The 23,235-nt window shown below is 41.7% G+C and overlaps 1 protein-coding gene across 1 annotated transcript in view; it reads left to right on the plus strand.

Annotated features, from left to right (window-relative positions):
• Positions 1-6,519: 6,519 nt before the first annotated feature.
• The window catches only part of ADARB2 (adenosine deaminase, RNA-specific, B2 (non-functional)), a gene marked incomplete at its 5' end in the record, with an annotated part of 96,553 nt that continues 79,837 nt past the window's right edge, over positions 6,520-23,235 (plus strand). The window contains one exon of the mRNA XM_009070189.1: positions 6,520-7,427. Within this exon, the coding sequence (XP_009068437.1) occupies positions 6,520-7,427 (908 nt within the window). The remainder of the gene's footprint in view (positions 7,428-23,235) is intronic.

The raw sequence follows: 23,235 nt of genomic DNA on the forward strand, positions 1-23,235 counted from the left end.
GAAGGGAGGAAGGGAGGAAGGAAGGATTAAATAAATTAGATGTAACCACTTGTGTTTTCTTCCAGACACCAAGAGAGTGGGCAGTTAGGATTTAATAACCCTTAGTAAGCCCTCGCATTTATCATCTAGAAGCATTTATTGTATGTTATTCAGCCCTGCTTATTGTAACATCTTGAATCATCAACAAAAGAGGGAAAGCTTACTGAACTAAATAAGCAACTCTTTGGGTTTTAGTATCACCTACCAGATGGATTTCTTTTCCAGCCAGACACATGCTGACATGTTGCCCTATTAGAGCCAGCTGGTGGGAGGAATTGGGTATTTTTCCCCTGTTGTTGCTAAACTGCCTTGGTTTGGTCATGGTGCCTCACCGAGGGGAAGAGGAGTGGATGAGTGGAGGAGCACAGCCTGCTATTTTCTCCTGCTGAGCATCACATGGACATCACACTGTTCTGCTGCACAGTGACTGGCAGGCTTTTCCAGACCTTAGCAAGGGAAGAAAAATCCTGAAAATCCTTCAAAATTGCTCCCAGGAAGGCTACATTTCCAGGAAGATATATGAGAAGTGCACACACACAGAGGAAACATATTATGCACATGATGAGCTTGTGCAGGCACCTCCTGCGTAATAGTTCCCAAATGTGCTACTTAGTTATTTTTAGGTAATGTAGGAAGTTTGTACAAGCCAAACACTGTAACACCATTTTCTTATTGCTACTGTAATGCCAAGACAGCTTTGTGCCTGCATGGGCTTTAAAATAGCTCACATGGACAGGGTAAGCTATGTTTTCTGAAAGAGAAATAGCAAATGTCACTGTTTTCAGGGTCATTCTACCCAGTCCTCCCTTCAGTCAAACATATGCTCCAGTGAAAAGGCAGCTATTTATTTCTTGCTATACAGAACACATTTGAGGTGTTACTATTAGAATCTTAAGGGGAACAAAAAAAAAGTTTGAATTAATATCAAATCATCCATATTTCAGTGCTCACTTCTAGTACAACAATATAAATCCCACTAAAGCCTATAGCACACATGTACCTGTGGAGTAATTCGGCATTATAAACAGCTTCGGTGATTTACTCTGAAAAACCTTCTTGTGTGTTAACAATTTAACAGGAGCCTGGGAGAATGCTGGGGAGGTAGAGAAGTGGGTTGCTTATTCCTGTAGTTTTCTGATCACTGAGCATCCTGTGAGATTGCTGCTTCCCAGACTGTGTTGTATCAATGGGCAGACTTGCACTACCTGAAATGGATGCAAATCCTGTTTCACATTCCTTTAGGTCTTCTTCACAAAGGGAGCCATGCAGGTTAACTACACCTGCATTTTCAGCAGATGATTATTAGCACACAGACACTATTATTGTGGTTTATGATCCATGAACTCATACTAGAAAAGTGTATCAAAGGCACTATGCATCTTTGGAATGGAATTTTGGATAAAGTATTAACTGGTCTCCAACGAAGACCTTATCTTGAACATGAGAGAAAAGGACCACTTAGTCACCCTATTCATCCCTAGGACTTGGTTGTACCTAAGAATGTAGGAAATGTCACAGAGAATTAGAAATAGGAAGCTTAGCTCTGTACACTGTGTTCAGCATTTGTTGTTAGTGATGCATTGAGAAAAAGGACATTGGTATATCTTTATAGCACCTAGCAGAAATTTGCTCTGCTAGAATTTGCACCTGAAACATTAGATTTCTTAGATATCAACAGACCTCTCTAGTCCTCTCCAGATATCCCACTGATACTTCTGATCTCAACAGCCAGCAACAGGGAGTGATTCAGTGTGTTGTCAAAAAGTGCACCCTTTTATTGCTTCAAGCCTGCTGTCTCAAGTTCTGGGATTGCACGAAGCAGTGAATAACCATTCCCTGTTCACTGCCTTTCATGGTATTACAAACCTCTGCCTGATCTTCACTCGTTCCATCCACACTATGCCATGGGATCGGGGCAGACTGTCACCAGACACAGATGCTTTTGAATATAGGCTGTACCTCTAGCAGGAGTGTTTGGCTTCTGGGGATCTCATTGTAGAATGCTGCTATGTATGCAGAGGCTTGGTGCAGCATATACCTCTCCCCAGTGCCTGCAAAGGGAGCTGATGCCAATGGTCCCCAACACATTGATGTGAACCACTGCAGCAGTCTTGCAGGATGCATTCCAGCCCCAGATTCGATGTATTGAAGCATGTTCAGTTATGAGCATGTTGGTCAAATTCCTCTTCAGACTACATGAGGCCCCAGAGCTTTTGCTTCCATGGTGTGAGATACAGCAGGGACCTTGACTCTAAGAAAATAGTGAATATGCCCTTCCAGCAGTCAGACCCCCAAGCAATTCTCCACTGAAACAATATCCCTATTTTTGTTTTGAAAACTGTGTCTGTTGCCATCATTTGGATTTCTCCATGTCTAAAGGTCAGCTCTGATCTGGTCCTGATTCAAGAAGGCACAGCCTTAGATCCAACTCTTCTGTGGGCTGCCGATATTATTTGCTGTATGCTTTCCTTTGTTAACTTAGGCAGAGAGCATCAGAATTTGAATATCATCTAAGTCAGGTCATTAGATCACTTAAATAATTTCCCTAATTGGCAAGATCTGTACTAGACATGCATGGATCTCAGAGTTTCTTCCAGTACTTAAATGGGTGAAGTAGAGTATCTTCATTCTGGAATAGCTAAAGGCAATGGCAATCACCTTTCACAAATTTTCCATCTTCACTTTAAGCAGAGTCCCATACTTTTTTCACTGGTAATTCTTCCCACCACAATGTGGTGTTGCACACCAATAAAGTCTAATGATACTGTTTTTAACAGCCTGAACCCTGTGAACTAGCAGGGAGGATTCAACAGCAACAGAGAGATAGATCATTGCTCACATAGAATTTTTACATGAAGGTTTAAAGATACATAACTGTGTGTCTTCATGTAGGAGAGGAAGGAATGATTTCTGTTGTTAGCTACAGGTTTATTACTCTGAAAGCAAGAATACCAACCTAAAAGTCTCAGCAGAAGAGTTCCCAAGCATCCATTGTGGATTCAGTAAGTGTACAAAAATGCCATCTTGCTTGCAAGAGGAGACTGCCCTACATTGCATTTGATGCAGTAGTTGAACTTGGACAAAGGTGCCATGTCTGGCTCCTGGGTTCATATCTATTGCTTCTGATACAAGATTTTTTCACTTTCAAATATGCTAGAAATTATGGAAGTCAGTCCTTCTAACCTCTGCAGTCAATCTCTTGTAGATGAACAGCAAAAATGTACTCTACATAAACAAGTCAAACAGGAGTGATACTAAAACACAGAAAAATAATAGTTAAGTCTTACCTGTAGTGTTGAAAATGCATTGATGGGAATCCAGTGTTCACTAAACATTTCTAAAGGTACTAGCTGCATGTGTCAGAGCTATCAGTTGAATCAGGAGTTTGCTATGCTGCAGAAATTGCAAATTCTTTCTTTCAGTATCACAGCTTTTCAATAACATACTGGCCATTGTAATTCAATAGCAAATATACCTGCCAAAATGAAGACCCCACCTACCACCTCTCCTTTCCCATCCTCCCTGGAAGTTGGCTTAGCAGCAGAATAACTTTCAACAGGAACAATATTATCTCTTCAAATGTAGCATGGAGTATCAACTGGCTAGTTCTGCAGAGCCTTTATGACACAGAGACATTGACAGTGTCATTATTAGTGATACATTATAGTTCTGAAATGCTCTTGATGATGCAAACTTTCTAGGTTAACTCTACTGTGCATAAAGACCAAAAGAAGAAAAGCATGAAAGGCCAGACAGAATATTGAGGAATACTGCATAAATAAATATATTTCACTAACTGCTTTCCTCTCTAGCATTCAATTACTGAAGGAAACACAAGATTGCAGTGTCTCTTGTTGCTTGTAAAATGGCAAAAATCAATGAATAAAGTTACCTGAGTAGATATTACAGTGCAAAGCTGTGGGACTCTTAGAAATCATACACAATAAATTAGAAACTATTGCAAAAAATTATTATATTTTTCTTCCTCATTTTTTAAAATCCAGCCCCTTACAATGCTATTATTCTCCAACCTTTCATCATAGGAGAACCATAATTTCTTTTTTCCCCAAATGTAAAGAATGTGTTTGGAGAACTCAAGAACAAAGACATTAGGAGAGATAACAGGACTGAAAATGATCCACAGTTTTGCATTTTCCCTGTGTGCATCCTCCAACTTATCCCTTTCCTTTGAGTGCTCTTCATTTCTAAAATTGCCTGTGATTGTTCTATTACACCTGCTTACGGTATTTATCTTGCCTAGGTTGGTGTCATTTGCCTGCTTTGTCTGATTTTCACAATAGAAGTACATGTGCCACCATTAGAGAGGTAATCTTATGTCTGCTACACAGAGGTCTCATAAAAGACACATTTCAAAGACCTCCTCTTTCAAAGATACATGAAAGTATAAAGCAATTTCCCATTTCCTGGCTGCTGCCAGGTATCACACAAGTCCATCAGGCTCTCAGACGTTTTGAGGCACTGACTGAGTTTGGGCAGCCTCTGATTTACATGCCATAATGACTTTTGTCTGCTGCAGCTTCCACTGAGGTCTGGGAAGAACTGAGCTGTTTCCTGGTGTTTCAGGATCAGGTTCTCTAAAATCTTGTTGACTATAAGGATACTTGCACGGGTTTTCTTCACTGTGGCTGGGCCAAAACACACCATAAATACAGGCATGTCACTGTTATGCATGCCCCACTTTGTCCATATACTCTGTGCCTGATCTCTGGAAGCCTTATACTTGTGTCTGTGCATTTTTTTTCACCCAAACCTGGACTAGACAATTTCATGAACACAATTGAAGGCAAACAAGCAATGCTTATTTTATGGCACCATATTTTTTGTTAGCTGCTGTTTTATTGTGGGTGGTTAAGGTAAGGTGTTAAGGTCACGTGTTCATGTGCTTAAATCCGTGTTCTCTGACCATGAAAGAAAAAACATCTGGAATAAGACAATATGAATTATAAACACACATAGCCCCTTGAGTTTTCCTATTCAGTGGTACATAATCAATACAAATTCTTTTCAAACCTGAATATTGTGTGAAGGAAGAGCTATCTTTCTTTTCATGCTTCCTGGCTACAATATCATTATGTACCATAATTGGCTCTGTAAAAACCTATTAAGTAAGATGAGAGAGGGAGTGTGAAATACAGAACCAAACCTGCTTCCTGCTAAAAAATATGTCTGCATCAAATTACTTCACCTTTATTTTTTAAAAAAATGGCCACAACTAAAGAGACATCTTCTGAGTGGAATGGAAACATGAGAAAGGGTTATGAGAAATGGCTGGCCAAAGCCACTGCTCCAGGGTTGGGTTGCCTCATAGGTTGGTTATACTCATATTTACTTCCTCCACTTGTCTCTGCACCAAGGAATGCACAGGAGGACTGGAGGTTGTATCAGAGGTGCAATACATAGAAACAAACTCATTAGAAATGGCAAAAGTTACAGGATGGTTATTTAGACAGCAGTGTATTTTGTGTCTCGCTCAGGACATCGGTGAGGTGAATCTCTGTTCTCAGACATGCCTTTTCTGTAGCAAAGAGCTCTGCCTTGCAGCATGGATGTTGCACGAGCATGGTTCAGAGCTACGGGTGCTTCACTGGCCCAACACCAACGGAGCGTTCCCTCCATAGGCTCCCCACCATCACTTCATTCCCTTCCTGCCATGCCTGCCAGGAACTCTATCCCATTGCCTTTCATTGACACAGACCATTCTTCACATCAGTAATTGCTTCCATCATGATGCTCTGGCTTTTCCTAGTCTCATTTAGATTTATCTACAATTTTTGCAATATTAGTTGTTGCTGATGCGAGAACTGTCTGCAATTGAATTTGACAGAAGGGCATTCACTTACTGAACTGGGATCTGAGTCCAGACCAAATTATTGCTTCAAATGCTAGGAAGATCTGTCACATCATTCCCAAGGCTGGATTCATGATGTCAGTAACACAAGAGCCCGTGGTGTAAGCAGAGACAGTCCATGTATTCATTGCAAATAGATTATTCAATTCACTGGCCCATTTTTCTGTTTGTGAATCATTTGTGAATAATTTCTGATTTCTAATAAAGTGTTCATAAGCATTCACCCACATGGATTATAGAACAAGTCTCAGCCTAAGGGAATTTTGCAAACTATTCACTTTTGACTAGTAATTATCCAGTAGTTCATTTAAGTCACATAGCATACATTATGCTTCATCTTTGAATGATGTAACCTTTTTTAAAAGCAGAAGGCTAGTGACTAATAGATCCTTTAGGGACAAGTGAACATTCAGGACATGTAAAAGAATCTCTGCTATAAATAATAAACCAACCATTATACAGCTACTTTAGGAAAACTCCTACAAAGGGCTTAGCAAGGATATCTATCTTCTTTTTTTCCCTTTTTTTGGCTGTTCTGCCAGCCCTAGTCATAGTGTCAGCTACTATGATGACAACTGTAATGTGAGGTTTTTTCATTTCTTTACTGACAGGTACCAGCAGTGCAGAAGTAAAGGAAAATCGAAACATTGGCAACCTGGAGGATCATCCAATAGCCTCTACTGAGAGGGCAAGAGGGGGAACACCTAGCAGTAAGAGGAAAAGACCCTTAGAGGAAGGCAATAATGGCCATTTCTGCAAACTGCAGCTCATCTGGAAGAAAGTTTCGTGGTCAGTGACACCAAAGAATGCTCTGGTTCAACTACATGAACTTAAACCAGGATTACAATATAAAATGGTTTCCCAGACAGGTCCGGTGCATGCCCCAGTCTTTGCTGTTGCTGTGGAAGTAAATGGACTTACATTTGAAGGCACAGGGCCCACAAAAAAGAAAGCCAAAATGCATGCTGCAGAGTTAGCTCTGAAGTCATTCGTTCAGTTCCCCAATGCTTGCCAAGCTCACTTCGCCATGGGAAACTGCATCAACCCATCCACAGACTTTACTTCTGATCAGGCAGACTTTCCAGACACTCTGTTCAAGGAGTTTGAACCATCCACACACAGCAAGGACTTCTCAGTCTATAACCCTGTTAATAACGAGTTGCTTTCCACTGCGTATCGACACGGACGCTTACTCTGCCATACGCTGGACTTAATGGGCCACAGTAAGCAAAGCAAGCACAAGACAGCATCCAGAGCAGAGAGTGAGAAGAACCCAGTGGTGCTGCTCAATGAGCTGCGGTCAGGCCTGCGGTACGTCTGCCTGTCGGAGACGGTGGAGAAACAGCACATCAAGAGCTTTGTGATGGCGGTGAGAGTGGATGGGAGAACATTTGAAGGCTCAGGACGTAGCAAGAAGCTGGCAAAGGGTCAAGCAGCACAGGCAGCCTTGCAGGCCCTCTTTAACATTCGGCTGCCCAGCCACATTCCCAGCAGGAGCAAATGTCACCATTTGCCACAGGTGAGAGCTCCTGGGTAGCCACAGCCAGGTTGGAGGAACCGTTTCGTTGAGTGAGATGGGTATTGCTGTAGCTGTTGTCCTACCAGGTGGTTCCTCTGATGTTACAGCGAGTGCCATGCCACCAAACGACTCCTTTCTCATAGAAAGAGCTAGATGCCACAGGCAAAAGCTTGGAAATAGTATCCTGAAATCATTGGGTACAATTTGCAGCCCTTTCCATAGGAGACATAGATGAGAGGGCAAAATGTAAGGGAAAATACCAACATGTCAATTTGCTAGAGACAATGATAACATTGACTAAGGCAGAACAATCAGGTCATTATTTGATACTGCACCTTTCCTTACAGAAAGGAGCCCATAAACAAAGGAATGCTCCATTTTCTCCTTTTAGTTCATTTTTGATGAGGACTATGCCATTCAGAGGAGACAGCGATAACAAGGAATGTGCCTGTGTCAGAGCAATTCTGCCACTAGAAAAGTCAAGGATTTTTGCTTATTATAGGCTTATATTTGAATTGATTTTGATTGTTTGTGTTTGTTTTCACTTATGCCTGCATCAGTACAAGGGATAGTGACAGTTCTCAAGTTTTCCTGGAACAGATGTATAAATTACTGCTGTATTAATACAGAAAATATAGATCTGAGGTACATACTTAGCACATCAAAATTTCATAGTTGGTCATATGCCAAAGGCTATCTTAGCACTACTCAGACTTGTGTCAGTTTTCTAAATTCAAAGGAAACCAGGATTTGCCAACACTGGGAAGCATTATATGGGTTCAAGCAATTTACTGATTTATTTCTGATATCAGGAAAGGTTTGATTCACCAGCACCAGGAAGTGATCTACTGCTGCAAAGCTCCCATTATGAAGGGAGCTGTTAAAGTCCAGGATTTAATGCAAAGCACTAGGAGCACTAAGAGTCATTCTACTGTTGACTTGCTGTGAGACCCAAGGCAAATAATTTAAATTCAATATGTCTGTAATAACAATAAGCATATTATATGAAAGAACACTTCCAGATCCTTAAGCAGTGTGTAAATGCAATTGACTCTGTGTAGGCTCTGCTCAGCACTAACAAAAACATCTCTGCATTACCACCCCAGTGCTCTCCACAAACCCCAAACACAGCCCCATACTAGCCACTGTGAAGAAAGTTAACTCTACTCCAGCTCAAACCAGCACAGAGATGAATCCTGTAGATGACGTGACTGCCTGCAGGACCCAGGAGTCATATTTGGTAACCTGGGGGTTTCCTTCCTATGTTTCCAAAAAGGAAACACGGCAAATGTGAGAAATTATAAAATACACCATAATCCTCCACCTCTGTCCTTCAATTCTGGTTTGCAAACTCCATTAACCAGTGGCATAATAACATAGCTCAATAATAGCAGTGATTGTCACAGGGTGTTTTGCAGGTATTTTGGAAACCTTGGCCAGCCTGGCAGTTTCATCTTTCCAGTGCTCCTTCAAAGTACACATAGTGTTAAATCAGAAATCTATACTGTTTCTTACCCAAATTAATCCTGGCAAAAAGTAGTCCCATTCTGTTGGCTGCTCTGCTGCCCTCAGTGAGCTTTGCTGGGTGGGTTGGCAGGTAAATACTATGCATTCATCAACCAATTGTTTGTCACATTTTGAAACTGCACCACAAGTATCATTACCTCAGTTCCTGAGCTCTCTGAAATATTCCCTGATTGCTTAGCTTCATGATCACCTTCTACCTGAATATCACATTTTACCTCAGTCCCCACTTGTTCACTAGGCAACACATTCTTCAGAGCATGTTCTCTTTCTTATGGCCTTTTCTGCTTTCTGTAGACTGCTGCCCTCCTTATCATCTGCTCCTCACTGTTCTGGAGGTATAAATGTCAGTGAAAAGGTGTCACCGAACTTTCTCTGTCGGTAATTTTTGAGTGGTTATGCACTGTCCAACTAAAAGGTTACTCAGGCACTGTTAATGCCAGAATTCAGCACATTAATTGAGAGATAAGCCTTAACACTGATTTCTGCTGACCCCCTTACTACCTGTTCTCATCAACAGACATAGCAGCTGTGACACAAAACCTGAGTTTGTGTTACTCACTTAAGTCATGACTCAACTTTTACAGAAACAAACAGACATATTTCCACTGACTACAGCTTAAGCATTAAGTCCAGAAGCATCTTTGCTTGTTCTCGCTGTGTTGTGCAGCATGTCATCAAGTGATTGCCTGTGCTCACTGCTTCAGTCTGGCTGTTTGGTCAGTCAAAGCAGTGTAATCGTATTGGGGAGAGTGTAGTTCTCATGGAGCTGTGGTCAGAGACAGCTGCTCCAAGTGTTGTTTCGTCTCCTTCATGTCTCCCTGATCTTATGTGAACCATATTTTCAAGGACATGTTTCACACCAAGTTTTCAAAGCTATTCCTACTTAATAGGCTTGTTTGTGTCCCTAAGTGTTTAAAAGCAGAAGAGCATACTGAAACCCAAAGAGCTTAGGGGTAGAGTTTGAAATGTTAAGAGGGATTGATTTCTACACAGAATAAGAAGCAACTATTGTCCTATTCAGCCACTCACTCTTCATTGCAGTTGTTAGACTATCAAACACCAAGTTTTCAAAGCTATTCCTACTTAATAGGCTTGTTTGTGTCCCTAAGTGTTTAAAAGCAGAAGAGCATACTGAAACCCAAAGAGCTTAGGGGTAGAGTTTGAAATGTTAAGAGGGATTGATTTCTACACAGAATAAGAAGCAACTATTGTCCTATTCAGCCACTCACTCTTCATTGCAGTTGTTAGACTATCAAATAGCTAACCCACCACTCACTCTTTTCACGTGCTTCATTGCAGTTGTTAGACTATCAAATAGCTAACTCATTGGTAGTGGGGACAGGCAAACAGGATCAGCTGGGACAGTTCCACCTGTATTTTGAGTGTATTGTAGAATCCAGGAGTGTGTTTATCTCTGTGTGGTCATCCTTTACAAAGAGTGTTCCAGCTTCACAGGTCTCTGCTCCTGTTCCCCTTGCAGTTATCAGTGGTGCTGGGAGGCCAGAATTTGGCTTTTCCTGATTACAGCCTGACTGGAAACAGGAAATAGCCAAAACTCTGAACTACACTAGTAGTTCAGTTATCATGAACTTATGGATTTCACAGTGTCCAAAAAAGTGTCAAAAAACCCCAGATGTCCTTATGAGTTGTATCTCCAAACCATTGACATTTCTGCCTTGCTCATCAGGTCTCCCAGGGGACCTGGTGTCCCTCTGCCTGGGCCTCAGGTTTGCCTGAGGACTCACAGACACTGCTCTGCTGACTTAGGGACATCCAATGTAAAATGTCAAAAGAGGCACTATAAGAGGAACTAGATGAACAGAGGGGCTTGGCCTCTTCTCACAGGCTGCTGGAGACAGGACAAAAGGACATAGACTCAAGACCTCCTTCACTGAGAGGGTGGTTAAGCGTTGGTATGGGCTGCCCAGGGAGGTGATGGAATCAAGTGTTCATGAAACTATTGGATGTGGCACTTAGTGCTGTGGTTTAGTTGGCATGGTGATGTTCAGCTGAAGATTGGACTCAATGATCTTGGAAGTCTTTTCCACCCTGTCGTGGTTTAACCCCAGCAGCAGCCAAGAACCAGCAGCCTCTCACTCACTCCCCCACCAACGGGATGGGGGAGAGAATTAGAAGGGTAAAAGCTACAAAAACTCATGGGTTGAGATAAAGACAGTTTAATAGAGAAAGCAAAAGCTGCACACACAAGCAAAGCAAAACAAGGAATTCATTCACTGCTTCCCACAGACAGGAGGTGTTTATCCATCTCCAGGAGAGCAGGGCCCATCACGCGTAACGGTTCCTTGGGAAGACAAACACCATCACTCCAGATGTCCCCCCTTCCTCCTTCTTCCTCCCACCTTATATACTGAGCATGATGTGCTGTGGTATGGAATATCCCTTTGGTCAGTTTGGGTCACCTGTCCCAGCTGTGTCTCCTCCCAGTCTCCCATGCACCCCCAACTTCCTTGCCACCGTGGCGGTATGGAAAGCAGCAAAGGCCTGGACTCTATGTAATAACTAAAACATCAGCAATAACAAAAACATCTCTGCATTATCAACTCTGTGTTCTGCACAAACCCCAAACATAGCCTCATACTAGCCTCTGTGAAGAAAGTTAACTCTACTGCAGCTCAAACCAGCACACAACCTTAATGATTCTATGACTCTTTCTGTGATTCTGTATCATCCCATCTGTCCTGAGAGGTGATGTCTACACAGGAGGCTCCCTGAGCCACCAAGAAATGCAGAGCATGCATGTAAAATCCTCACACCTTCATCTCTTCTGATTCAGATGAAACAAAGAACTGCAAGAATGGCAAAGCTAGGAATACATCCAGGGCGTCTGCAATCCAACTTGCTTCTTCAGCTGCCTCTCTTGGCCCTCAGCTACTAGTGCTGGAAACCTTCTGAGCACTTCACCATACCAGTACTTTCATTAAAAGAACATTACTATGCCTTTGACTTACATCCCTGTGATTGCTGTACAGTGTGTTTGGGCAAACTGCAAAATTATAGCCAAAAAAATAAACAAAATCATATCATCATTTTCACCTTAAAAAAATCTCACCATTTAAAGACAAAATAATTGACATCATGCCTTCTTTACCACCATCAGCAATGCATTAATCCACTTCCATGAGTCTCATTACAGGTACTGTGGTGGCTGTGAGACCCCAAGATGCATGTCTAGGGTGAATAGAAGGTAGCTGAGATAATCCAACCAGGTGACATGGTCACAAGATTTGCCCATTAATCTGCCAGTTCTTCCTCTAACCAGATGTTTTATCTGTGCTATGGACTGAAATGCAAGATAAATACTATTGATGGTCTGAGGCTGGGCACACCATGTTGGTCAGAGTAACCAAGACAGGAGCCTAGAGATCTGCTAAACTCATGACAGAGTTGAAGTGAGTCAAGAGAATGGAAATTACAGCACATCACTGCACCTTCTGTAAGTCTCTAAATATTGCTGCTTGTTTTCTAGCATACTTGGTCTGAACTCATATGATACATCAAATACTATGCAATTTCTTCAGTTATCAGCTTTTGTGGAAGCCTGACAATTGTTTCTCCACACTTTGGAAGCTCATGTTCTTACATTCCAACACAGGAGACAGCATCAGAGGGTGCTGACCTAACCAGCCCTAATGAGTCTGCACTAGCAGAAATTCATCCACATAATCCCAGGCTTTCCAGGTGCAAGGTGCTCCATTCAGGAGATTAGGGTGACCCTCAACCGCGTCTGACCATCTTACAGATTGTTTTTCTAATCTTGTAGCTCTTCTGATCTATTGCAGTCTAAACAGCATTCTTGCTGCTGTAGAGCAAACCCATTAATTAATATTGCCATAACAAATTAGTAGATGAGGGATGCTCAGATTTCAAATGGACCTAAATTAGAAAAGAACAGGTGTGAAAATCGCATTCACTCTGTTCTGAAATGGCTCAATGCTGCTGTTGCTTGTTCACATCCAGAGCCTCCATCGCAGTGGTTGTCAATTTATTTCAATGAAACCTCATTGTGTTCTGTGTATGTATCATCGAAAAGAAGCAGCTTTTTTCCTTCGACAAATGTGGCTAACCTTTTGAATCCAGTTAAATCCCCTGTTTGCCAAAGGCTTCATTTGCAGGCTGAACCAATCTCAGTATTCCCATTGCAATGATTCTTTACCTTGAGCAGGACGAGGATTCTTGCCCGTTAACTGCAGTGTCACCTTGGTGAGAAGGTGACATCAGCACGCGAAGAACAACCACCACGTCAGGGGATACCCCATACCCCACACCCTTCGTCCAGTTCCCCTCAGGAGCTGGTTTCTCTGAAACTGATTCATTTCCATGCAGTGTCAGTTGTTTCTGCCTCCTTTACTTTATTTATCTCACTGTCCTCATTTGCCAGCTTCCTTGCCACCATGCCCTCTCGCCTGTGTCGCCGTTAAGCCAGGGCTGAGATTGGCAGTGAGATTGGACTCCAGTGTGAGGAGTGGCTGTGCACAGAGCAGGCACTGAGCTTTGAGAAGCTGTTCCTGCATGTTTCTGTGAAGGGCACTGTCTGGTCAAGTGAGCATGTTCATTGTTGTCTAACCTTCTCTGTTTTCCCCTGCACAAAGAGCAACAGCTGCTAGGTGTGTGTCTGGCTCCTGACAGGGGTTGCAAGAAAGAGAAATGGTGGGGACCAGAGAGATGTCGCTGCAATACAAATAATGTTTGATTTTCAGCCATCTATTTCTGACTCTGTAGGTGGGGAAAGTTGCTTTTTACCATCAGAGCTACAGGCAATCAAGACATTTCTAGGATTACAGTTTCTTAAGCAAAACAATGGCAAAAGAACCAATTTAGAGGCACAGAGTTAGTGTACTGGATACTGTTATTATTATCCTGGCTGCTAATAAGATAAAAGTCACTTCTAGGCTGACAGTTGAGGAACCAGGACCACCCCCTCATCCTCCATACAAGTCCAACATAAAAGATTGCTTCAGAGAGATTACATCTTGAGTCTTAGATGAAGAAATGACCATGTTTTAATGTATATAACCCATGCTTGATCAAAGTGAGATGCCAGAGGACTACCTACATGGAATCACAGAGTGACATTAACAGGGTAGAAGGGACACTGGGTGCTTGCTCTTAAAGCATGAACACATGTATGCTGACACATTAAGTAGTTTGCATGGGAAAACCTGTAACCTCTGCAAAAAACCACATTATTTTGTATCAGCTGGGCTGCAGTAATGCTGCAGCTCTGGTGCAGAAGGTGTCTGAGTTGGTGTATCCATCTCCACACTCCACACCTCTCTCTTTTGCTCCTCAGTTGCTGTACCATGTAACTCCAAGCAATAGATAACTCCAACAGGATTCACAGAAGATTCCCTGCACTTCTCTAAGTCCTATGTGATACAGAGCATGCTCAGGGCTTTCAGAGCATTAGATATGCTAAGCAAAATTCTTCTAATGGAGATGTTAAATTCTAATTCTAATATACCACTCACCTAACTGATAATACTTAGGAGGACTGTAATAATAGTTAATGAATGGCTGATCTTCATGCACAAAAGTGAAAAAATAATTGTCATATCTTTAAGAAAAAACATCTATAAGGTTGAAAGGCATTTTGTCATATATGCATATTTTTTATATATACTTATATAATTCAAGTTTATAAGCAATCAAAAATGCCTCTTCCTCTGAAAAAGGAAAAGCAAAAACCTCTAACTTTCTTCTATAAAGACCATGAAGCATCCACTGTGATGACAGTACATATAGAGTAGGGCAAATCTGATATACCCATCTAACTTGGCTGCTGGTTGCTCTTTCAGCTCTTTAGTAGTTGAAAATGCTGCATACCATCCATGCATCCAAAGAACCAGCATTCTTCAGAGTCTGGATTGCTTATTAAACATGGCTAGTGAGACCCAGCGTGGACTCTGCTGACTCCTGCTATTTACTGAGATAAACCTGTCATGCCTATCCGGGAAGCTGATGGTGTGGATGTGATTTGGGAAGAATTATTATTTGTGCAGCCCATTAGGATGAGGGAGTTTTTGCAGAATGATTAGGGCTCCAGCAACAAGCAGAGCTAGTTAGTATATGAAAGCTGAATCCCAGTCTGGTGTCATCCAGACATAAAACCTCCTTCTAAACCAGACACTCTTGCAGCTGTCAGAGTTGTCTTTGTTGTTTTCTGGCTTTGTAAGTGAGCTAGGGGCACTTCAAAAAGCTCTCAGCAAGCTGGACCTCGTTAAAGTTCACGCTTAATCTTGGACTTGCATCCTGACTTTGTTTATGATGCTTCATTATTGCCTATTTAATACAAACCATGCTCGTTCTGCTCCGCTAAATGGAGCTGTAATACAAGTGCCCAGAGTGAATTTTTCTTTGGTTGAGTTCCATGCAAAGCCTTCTCTGTTCGAGCTGGAGTGTTACAGTCATGCCAAAACCACATTCTTTATGTATTTTTATCTCTAATCACTTCTAGGAAGCCTTAATTATTCAAACAGATTTTCCCTTCTATGTACAGAGTATCAGGAACAAGCTCCTACCATTTATTTTACGATGACTACCTCCCTCTTGTGGCCCTTTTGCCAGCCTTGTGGCAGGCAGATTATCGTCCTGCCAGGAGAAAACTCACACAAAATGCCAGCACACCTTGGCAGGGCAGCAGCTCAGAGCCTCCAGTTTCCCCAGTGCTGCTGCTGAGAATCCCAGTGCCACATGCAGCAGAGGGATCGCACCCTTCCCACTGAAGAGAGGAGAACTTCTCTGTCCATTTTATTCTGTTGCATCTCTTAGCCTTTAAATAGTTCATTTGTGTAGTAGTCATGGAGAAAACCAACAGTTCTCCAGCTCCTTTATCTCAGCTAGACTGTCGGTGCACACTGCAGTGGGAAAGGATTATGTACATCCGCGTGCGCACGCGCAATAGTATGCAGGTCATAAAATTCAATAGCTGGAATATATTTAGGGCTTAATCCTAGGATTGTTGAGAAGTAATGAACTGAACAGATTTTGGACTTGTTATACTGGATGTAAAATGTGATTCATGTGTTTAGACATTTATACAACCAAACAGAGAGAATTGGCTCAGGTGCTTTTAGACAGTAAAAGCCTTTGTTGTTCATGTAGTGCTTTTCTTTATATAAACATCATATAAGTGAGTTTGGAGCAAAAATTATTAGAGCAAGGGTGGTTTTTTCTTTTTGCATATGCATGATGCAAACTTTTGTTAAGATAAAATATTTTTACAAACTCCTGAGAAATAGAAATGGGAGATAAATATATATGGGAAAGTGGGTAAATTATCCATCTCCTGTCATCACATAATTTTATTCAATGAAAACATCCAGAATTGCCTATGTCTCACGCTACCCATCAACTTCTTAGACTGAATTCTAAGGCACGTAAAATATTAATGCATCCATAAACTTTTTCTTCTCTACCTTAAATACTGAAATTGTCTTTGGACAATTTCATGTTGCCTTTTGATCCTTTCTTGTTTTCTAATTGACAAGTCAGAGGCTACTTCCAAGCAACCTAACTATTATTTCCTGTGTGTCTGCTGAACTGGAATAGACATTTTATATGAAAGCACCTAAGCGTGATTGCTCTTAACCTACTTGTCATCACATCTGCTGCAGACATCAGCCACATAATCAGACCTGAATTCAGAAAATGTTACCTTAAAATCAGTGCTAAAATGAGATGTCACCCAAATGAGCCCATGCTACTGAAGCCACACTAATTTGCTCTATAAATTCCTTGTATGCTGTTTCTTTTCGCTCTCTTTATCTAGTTCACCTTTAAAAACTAAGGGTGGAAAGAGAACATTCTCAGAGCAAACGTAGTCAAATTAATAAAATGAATGTGTTTTGGTTTGTTCATAAAAATAGTCTAAGCATCCCATGATTTCTAAGTTCTTCTGTTCTTGTCATTTCATTGTTGAGTTCCTATTTTTAGGCCATTTTCTATGAGTTGGACATTAATACTCACAGAAATAATTACAATCAACTCCCTTCCCTCCTATGTGGGTCATGCTTTACTAGGTTAAACACAAGGAATAATGTGTGTCTCCAAGGTCTTGTGGGGAGGGTGAAAACAGCTACACTGTCTTCATTCCTTTTTTTTGATAATTAGTTCTTATACAAATCAACTCTGCCCTATATTTTTAAGGAATAATCCTCTCAGGAATACTGGAGAATACACTCATTGCTCCTGATTCAGAGCCCTCTTTTCTTCTGCTCTCCCTGATAGACACACAAGTCATTATAACCCCTGGTGCCTAATGACACTCGTACACTTATCATATGGAGAACAGCTTGTAACAGCACCACAAAGGTACTCTTAGGGCTTGGTTGTCCTGGTCATTTCACAGAAACAGTGTCCAGAAATTGAACACAGTTGTTTAAACCTGACCCAGTTATACAGGAACCCTCTGCAAACCAACATGGAGCAGCCAAAAGAAGCTGAGCTAGAAAAAAATAGGGAGCAGTGGTTGGTAACACGACAGGCATAAAGTCAAGTTTCTTGAAGGCTCGTGGCTGTGGCAGTAATGAGGGGCAGATGTGCAGACTGATGCACACCAGAAGGTATAAATCACAGCCACACTCAAGTTTTTGTGACTGAGTTTCAGCAATTCACATGAAAAAGGAAACATATCACGTAGCTGTTAAAACTGACTCTGAGCCAAAAGTGAGCAGGTACTACTTGGAAAGCAGGATGAAAATAGTGTCCTGTAATAATGTTTATAGCTGCTTATAACATGATGACATGGGGAGAAGAGTCATCAGCCGTGAGGGTCACCATTCTGGAAAACTCTTCACATGTGCTAAAAGTAGTTATCAACTCTTACCCAAGAAAAACAAAAAAGCTCTGGCACATACATTCCTATGGATCATATGGATCATTGAGCTTGCAACTCAGCCCAAGGGTTTTACAATTCCCAGCAAGGACTGACAATACATTAAAACTGTGTCATTTTGCTGCCTTTTTTGGCATTGCATGTTCTCCCTTCAGAACTCAATTAAAGGCCAATCAGTATTTTTTCCTAGTAGGGTTAGATGGATATTACCAGAACAGCAATCATGAGTTCTTAACACAAAGATTTCTTTGTCCATTTTGTGCTTGACTTCTTCAAAAATACACCTTCAATGCAGCAGTGCATTTCTGCTGGTCATAATTTGTACACATCTGTCTGATTCTCTGAAGGTTTGTGCCTAAACCGTCGCTATTTCCCCTGGCAGGTATCTCAGCAGGGCTGGAGGAGTCTGCAGGTTACATTTGCCCTTCCACTTGGTGCTGGCTACTAATTACAGAAGACAGAAAGGCATCCTAAAATATATTTATTTAATAAGCTAATTACTTTGCTCAAATTCACACCAAAAAAAATCTGGAAAAAAAAAACCAACCTAAATTCTGCCTGCATATCTTGGACATTTGTGAACTTAGAGAGTTCTTCAGCCCTCCCTCTCTCAAAAAGAGAAACAGAAAGTTGAAAAATAGTACTCTCCTTTTTATATCAAAAACTGAACAAGCAAGTCAAACTAGATAGTCCTTGCAGCCAGACTAGCATCCTTGCCATGTAAATGAGCTGAAATCAAGCAGATATCTGAGCAAAGCTTCCCTATGGCAGACCAGGAGTTACTTGTGCAAATCAAAGGGATCTATTGGGGAGACCTTGATAACAATAGGTCACCAGATAAATGCCAATGAGGCTGAACCAAACAGAGAGAGAAAGAAACACTACAAAGACAAACTGGGGAAAAAAAGGCTTCCAGGCTGCCTTTGACAGAAATTGATCTGAACAAATTAAACACTCGTCCTGTAGTGGTTAGCAGCAGTTGTTTTTCCCTTCTCCCTTTCAAAACATGAGATGCCTGGGGAGATCAGCACAGGCTGTTTGCCTTGCCTGGCAGTGGTGTCTGGCCTGTGGGAGCAGGACAGCTCCAGCTGCAGACAGGAGGAGACTTGGTGGGGTCAGGAATAGAAGCTTAAAATACAGAAATTATTCCACTGAGGACCTGGGAACTGTTTTTTAGAGTGGGAGGCAGAATTGACTCCTTTGGTGAAAATCAGGCAAAAACCCCATCTGGGAAGGAAACTGATGGAGTTACAGCACAGTCATGAAGTGGAATCCTTGCAAATGCACACCCAGGGAAGTGCTTTGGCAGTAGCTGGAAGCTGTGTTTTGCTACCTACGCCGCATGCTGTATTCTGGGAGCTCATTTTTTGCACATATACTTGCAACCATTACAAATATTAAAAGTCCTCTTTGTGGTTGGGAAATTAAGGTGAATAACTGAACCAACATAAACTAAATTTTCTCTGATACACGTGGGCATGAAGCCACAAAACAATGTGGGAAGCTAATACCTTAATTCTATATTCCCACGGGCATAAACCAGAGTAGAATTCCAACCCGTGGATTTATAGTGAATAAAATATCTTACCTTGAAATATGTTGCAGCTGTTTCTCATTCCATCATGCAGCTGATAAATAGCTAATCCCCAGTTCAGGCCTCTCTATTTAAATAAGCACAGTAAAAAGTTTAGCTATCTCTGACTGAACTACTTCACCTGAATATCTGTAGTTCACTGCTTCTGGACCCTATTAAATGGCATTCAGATAAAGGCTGTTTTCTACTAGTAATTGTTTCTCTCTTGATACAGTTGGTATCAGGTCCTGCTAAAAGCTTTCAGAATGGAAGGAAAAAATTAAATATTTATTATTTAGTAAGAATAACTAAGCATCACTAATAATAGGAGGACAGAGGATTTATTCTGTTAGCAGTAGACAAATACATTGCTCTCTATTGCAGCCTCACCCACACCATTAAAACTGATGATTTTGCAGAGCTGTGACCCAAAAATAAAAGAAGGGACCACATCTTTCCCTGTAACACAGCAGGCAAGCAAGAGTTGTGAGACACCATCAATTTACTGCATATTCTGCTTCCCTGCTCGTTTGCTTTCGGAGCTGCCTCTTGCCCCGACGGTGCTGGGCAGTCACCTGGCTCCAGGCAGGGAGTGGGCACCTCTTACCACTGCCATGCCACAGGGTCACTCATGCTGCCAAAGTGCTCAGCCTTAATTTCCTTTTCTGGCTCTGGTTTTCCCATTCCTGGTTTCTATTTTCTGCCACTCCCATTATTAGGTGCAGTCTCCTCTTTTCCTGGCACACCTCATCCAGGCAGAAGCAGGCTGGAGCTTGAAGTAAGAAAGCTGCAGAGAGAACAATTCAGTATAATTTTAGGTTAAATGTTAGGTGCCCCATCCTTGTGATAATCGCTGGCATTAGAGCACATTAACACAATTGCACTTGCAGCAAATTAACAGTGATCTGTGCAGAGGCACAATATCAAGTGCAATAATAATACACATGTATGAAAAACAACATGATCACTACCTAATTAATTAATAACTGGTTACTGATTAAAAGGGGAGCATTTGGAGCTAAATGTGTCCTTGACAACACTAACAGGATTGGTTTAACACTGATTGTATTTTCCAATAAGACATATAAGTACAAGTAATTGCTTCCATTATATCATGGAATTAGTTCCATGACAGTTCAGCTGATTACTTCAGGGTTTTATCTGTGTTGTGTAGCTGCAAGATCTGCTATCATTTTGCACCTTGCTAGCTGGTAGCAAAACACTCTTCTGTTTACATGTATTGCATGTAATGTAGCAGGAGAAGCAGAATCAATACTGTAGATATATACAGTACCTGCATCACAAAGGTTACCACACTCAGAAAATAGCTGATGAAGACTTGAGGTAATGAGCTGAAACATCCTGCAAGTAATTCCTAGCAGCACTAAAGACAATAATATAACTTCGCCTGACATGGGTAATCCTCTGCAGACTGAAGGAGGCATAATTTTTTTCTGGAAGGGGGTTTTGTGGTCCACAGAGAGTTTGAGTGAGATATGGTGTATACCTTACAAGTGAGGAATGGCTCATAACTCAGGAGAGGTGGAACCTAAATGAAGTCACAGAGGTCATTCTTATTTTATCACCGGGGAAAATATGCCCTGTATATCACAGGCTTTTCATACATTTAGGTAGTGGGATAATTCCTGATACAACAAATTGTTCATGTTTTTTTCATCTTGTATTTCATGAACAAACCTTTTAAAACAGTTAAAAACAATTGCAGAGGGACCATTTGCCCTGCAAGTCCAAAGATTCTTTCTATAAGTGTTATGGAATACATGAGAATTCTGTATTTCATGTAGGGTATGGAGCTATCAGCTAAACATTTTTGTACATTTTTCAATACATTTTTAGCTGCTTCTGAAGTGCAGAAGCTAGAAGAGGCAATGAAGCAGAGAAGTTTGCCCATCCTTTTATCTCCCTTCATGATAGCAGCCATTCATGTAATGCGAATATTTCTGCAGAAGAGATTTCCATGCATGTTTTCAGACTGCTTTCCTAACAAAATTAGCTTTTCATGATCAGCTTTCTGCTGCTCCTAGTAATTCTTGAGATCGTTCACCTATATTTGACAGCAGTAGATATCTCAAGGTATTCAGTCATCTTTGCAGTATAAAAATGGAGACTTTGAAGAAGCAAGAGAGCCCAAACCAGTCCTGCCCAGGGAACAATGGGACTCTGAAGAAGCAAGAGAGTCCAAACCAGTCCTGCCCAGGGAACAATGGAGTTAGCCCCAAGGCAGCAGCCAGCAGGCCAAGCAGCATGTTGGCAAGACATACCGAGACGTTCTGCTGTCTCCATTTGGTCCTGTTTCCTCTCTTCTTGATAGAGGAAGCCTGCCCATCTTCTTTTTGAGATACACGATCCTATTTGAGCCTGGAAAATCACAGTGTGTAAGAGGAGGGTTAGGCTTAGTAAGTGCTTCCCTATAGCTGCTAGTTATCAAAATATTTCTTAATTAAAGCCTACACAATTACTCCAATTGGTGTAATCATGATACTGTTCTGGCTGTGACTTGAAACAGGTTTTGCTATAATGCATTTCAGTTTGTTCCCTTCAGGACACAGATGGACTTTTTCACTTGGAATGAAATTCTTCAGATTGGGGTGGAAGTTACATAAAGATGTGGGCATTTGGCAGCCTTATGGAGCACCTGTTTCTGACCTCAGCATCAGGCAGGACTCCTTTGGCTGGCAGTACAGCACTGACCCAGACTTCAAGGGCACCACAGTTTCAGCACTGCCACCAAGCACAGGAGCCCCAGCAGCACAGACCTGGCTCCAGCCCATACACATCCAGTGCCTGTGCAAAAGCCCCTTGTGCCACATCTTGGCAGCTCCCTTCTCCCATGCCAGCCCTGAGAAGGCTGGAAGAGGAGCACTGGCATTTGCTGCAAACATGGCATCAGTGGAAAATCAGAGGCATAGCACAACAGAGGCACGAAGTCTCTGCACTTTCTCCTGGGGTTACCTGTCTGCCATGGGCATCTCATACTTTCTCCAGGGTGAATCAGTAGTGCAGTACATCCAGAATTCCTGTTTCTGTAACACGTGTGTGGCATCCAGCATCAGTTAGTTGTCAATGGAGGAATACACAGTACAAGAAGAAGGCAGATTTCTGTTGTGTATACTTGGACTTCACTGTACTAATTCATTGTTTTCATATAGAAAATTGATCTCTCTTAGGAGATATGTGGGTCTCTTCTTGCTCTCTACTGAACAAAACAAAGTAGCAGGTGACATAGTCCTAGAAAAACAGAGAAAGCATGCTCTGATGGGTTCCCTGTGGGTGCAGAGCTTACCCCATGTGTTGGTCTGGGACAAGACTGGAAAGGGCAAATATGAGGGCAGTCATCTCAGTGCTTGCTTGGTGGGGGCAAGGGAGCAGGCTTTATTTGTGCCTATATTGGTATCCCAAAAGTGATCATCTGACTTGAAATGTATTGTAGCAAGAGCTGTGAACAATTTCACTGGTTTTCAATGCACTATGCTGCCAGTTCAAAGGATTGTCAGTAATCCTGTAAAGCTATTTCTCCTTCTCTGAAACACTAAGACTCAGACATAGAAGAGTTACGTTCTGCTTTCTTTATTAACATATCTGGTTCTGGTTGCTGAGGGGCTTGATTAGCTAAAAGCAAAAGGTTGAGAAATGGTTGATTAGATGTTCATCTGTAAACCAGAAATATCCTAAGTCAGATGTCTGTTGATGAATCTGCTGTGGTACATTTGTTATAGGGTAGATGGGGCAGGTGCTAAAGTCCTTACTTACTTAGCAAAATTGAAGCCAACCAATGTTGACACTGGATTCAACAGGAGCAATTGGTGCATTTGGCAGCTGTGAAGAGGTTTGTT

This window comes from Acanthisitta chloris, unplaced genomic scaffold, assembly GCF_000695815.1.
Source record: "Acanthisitta chloris isolate BGI_N310 unplaced genomic scaffold, ASM69581v1 scaffold19472, whole genome shotgun sequence".
In the NCBI taxonomy this organism is placed as follows: Eukaryota; Metazoa; Chordata; class Aves; order Passeriformes; family Acanthisittidae; genus Acanthisitta; species Acanthisitta chloris.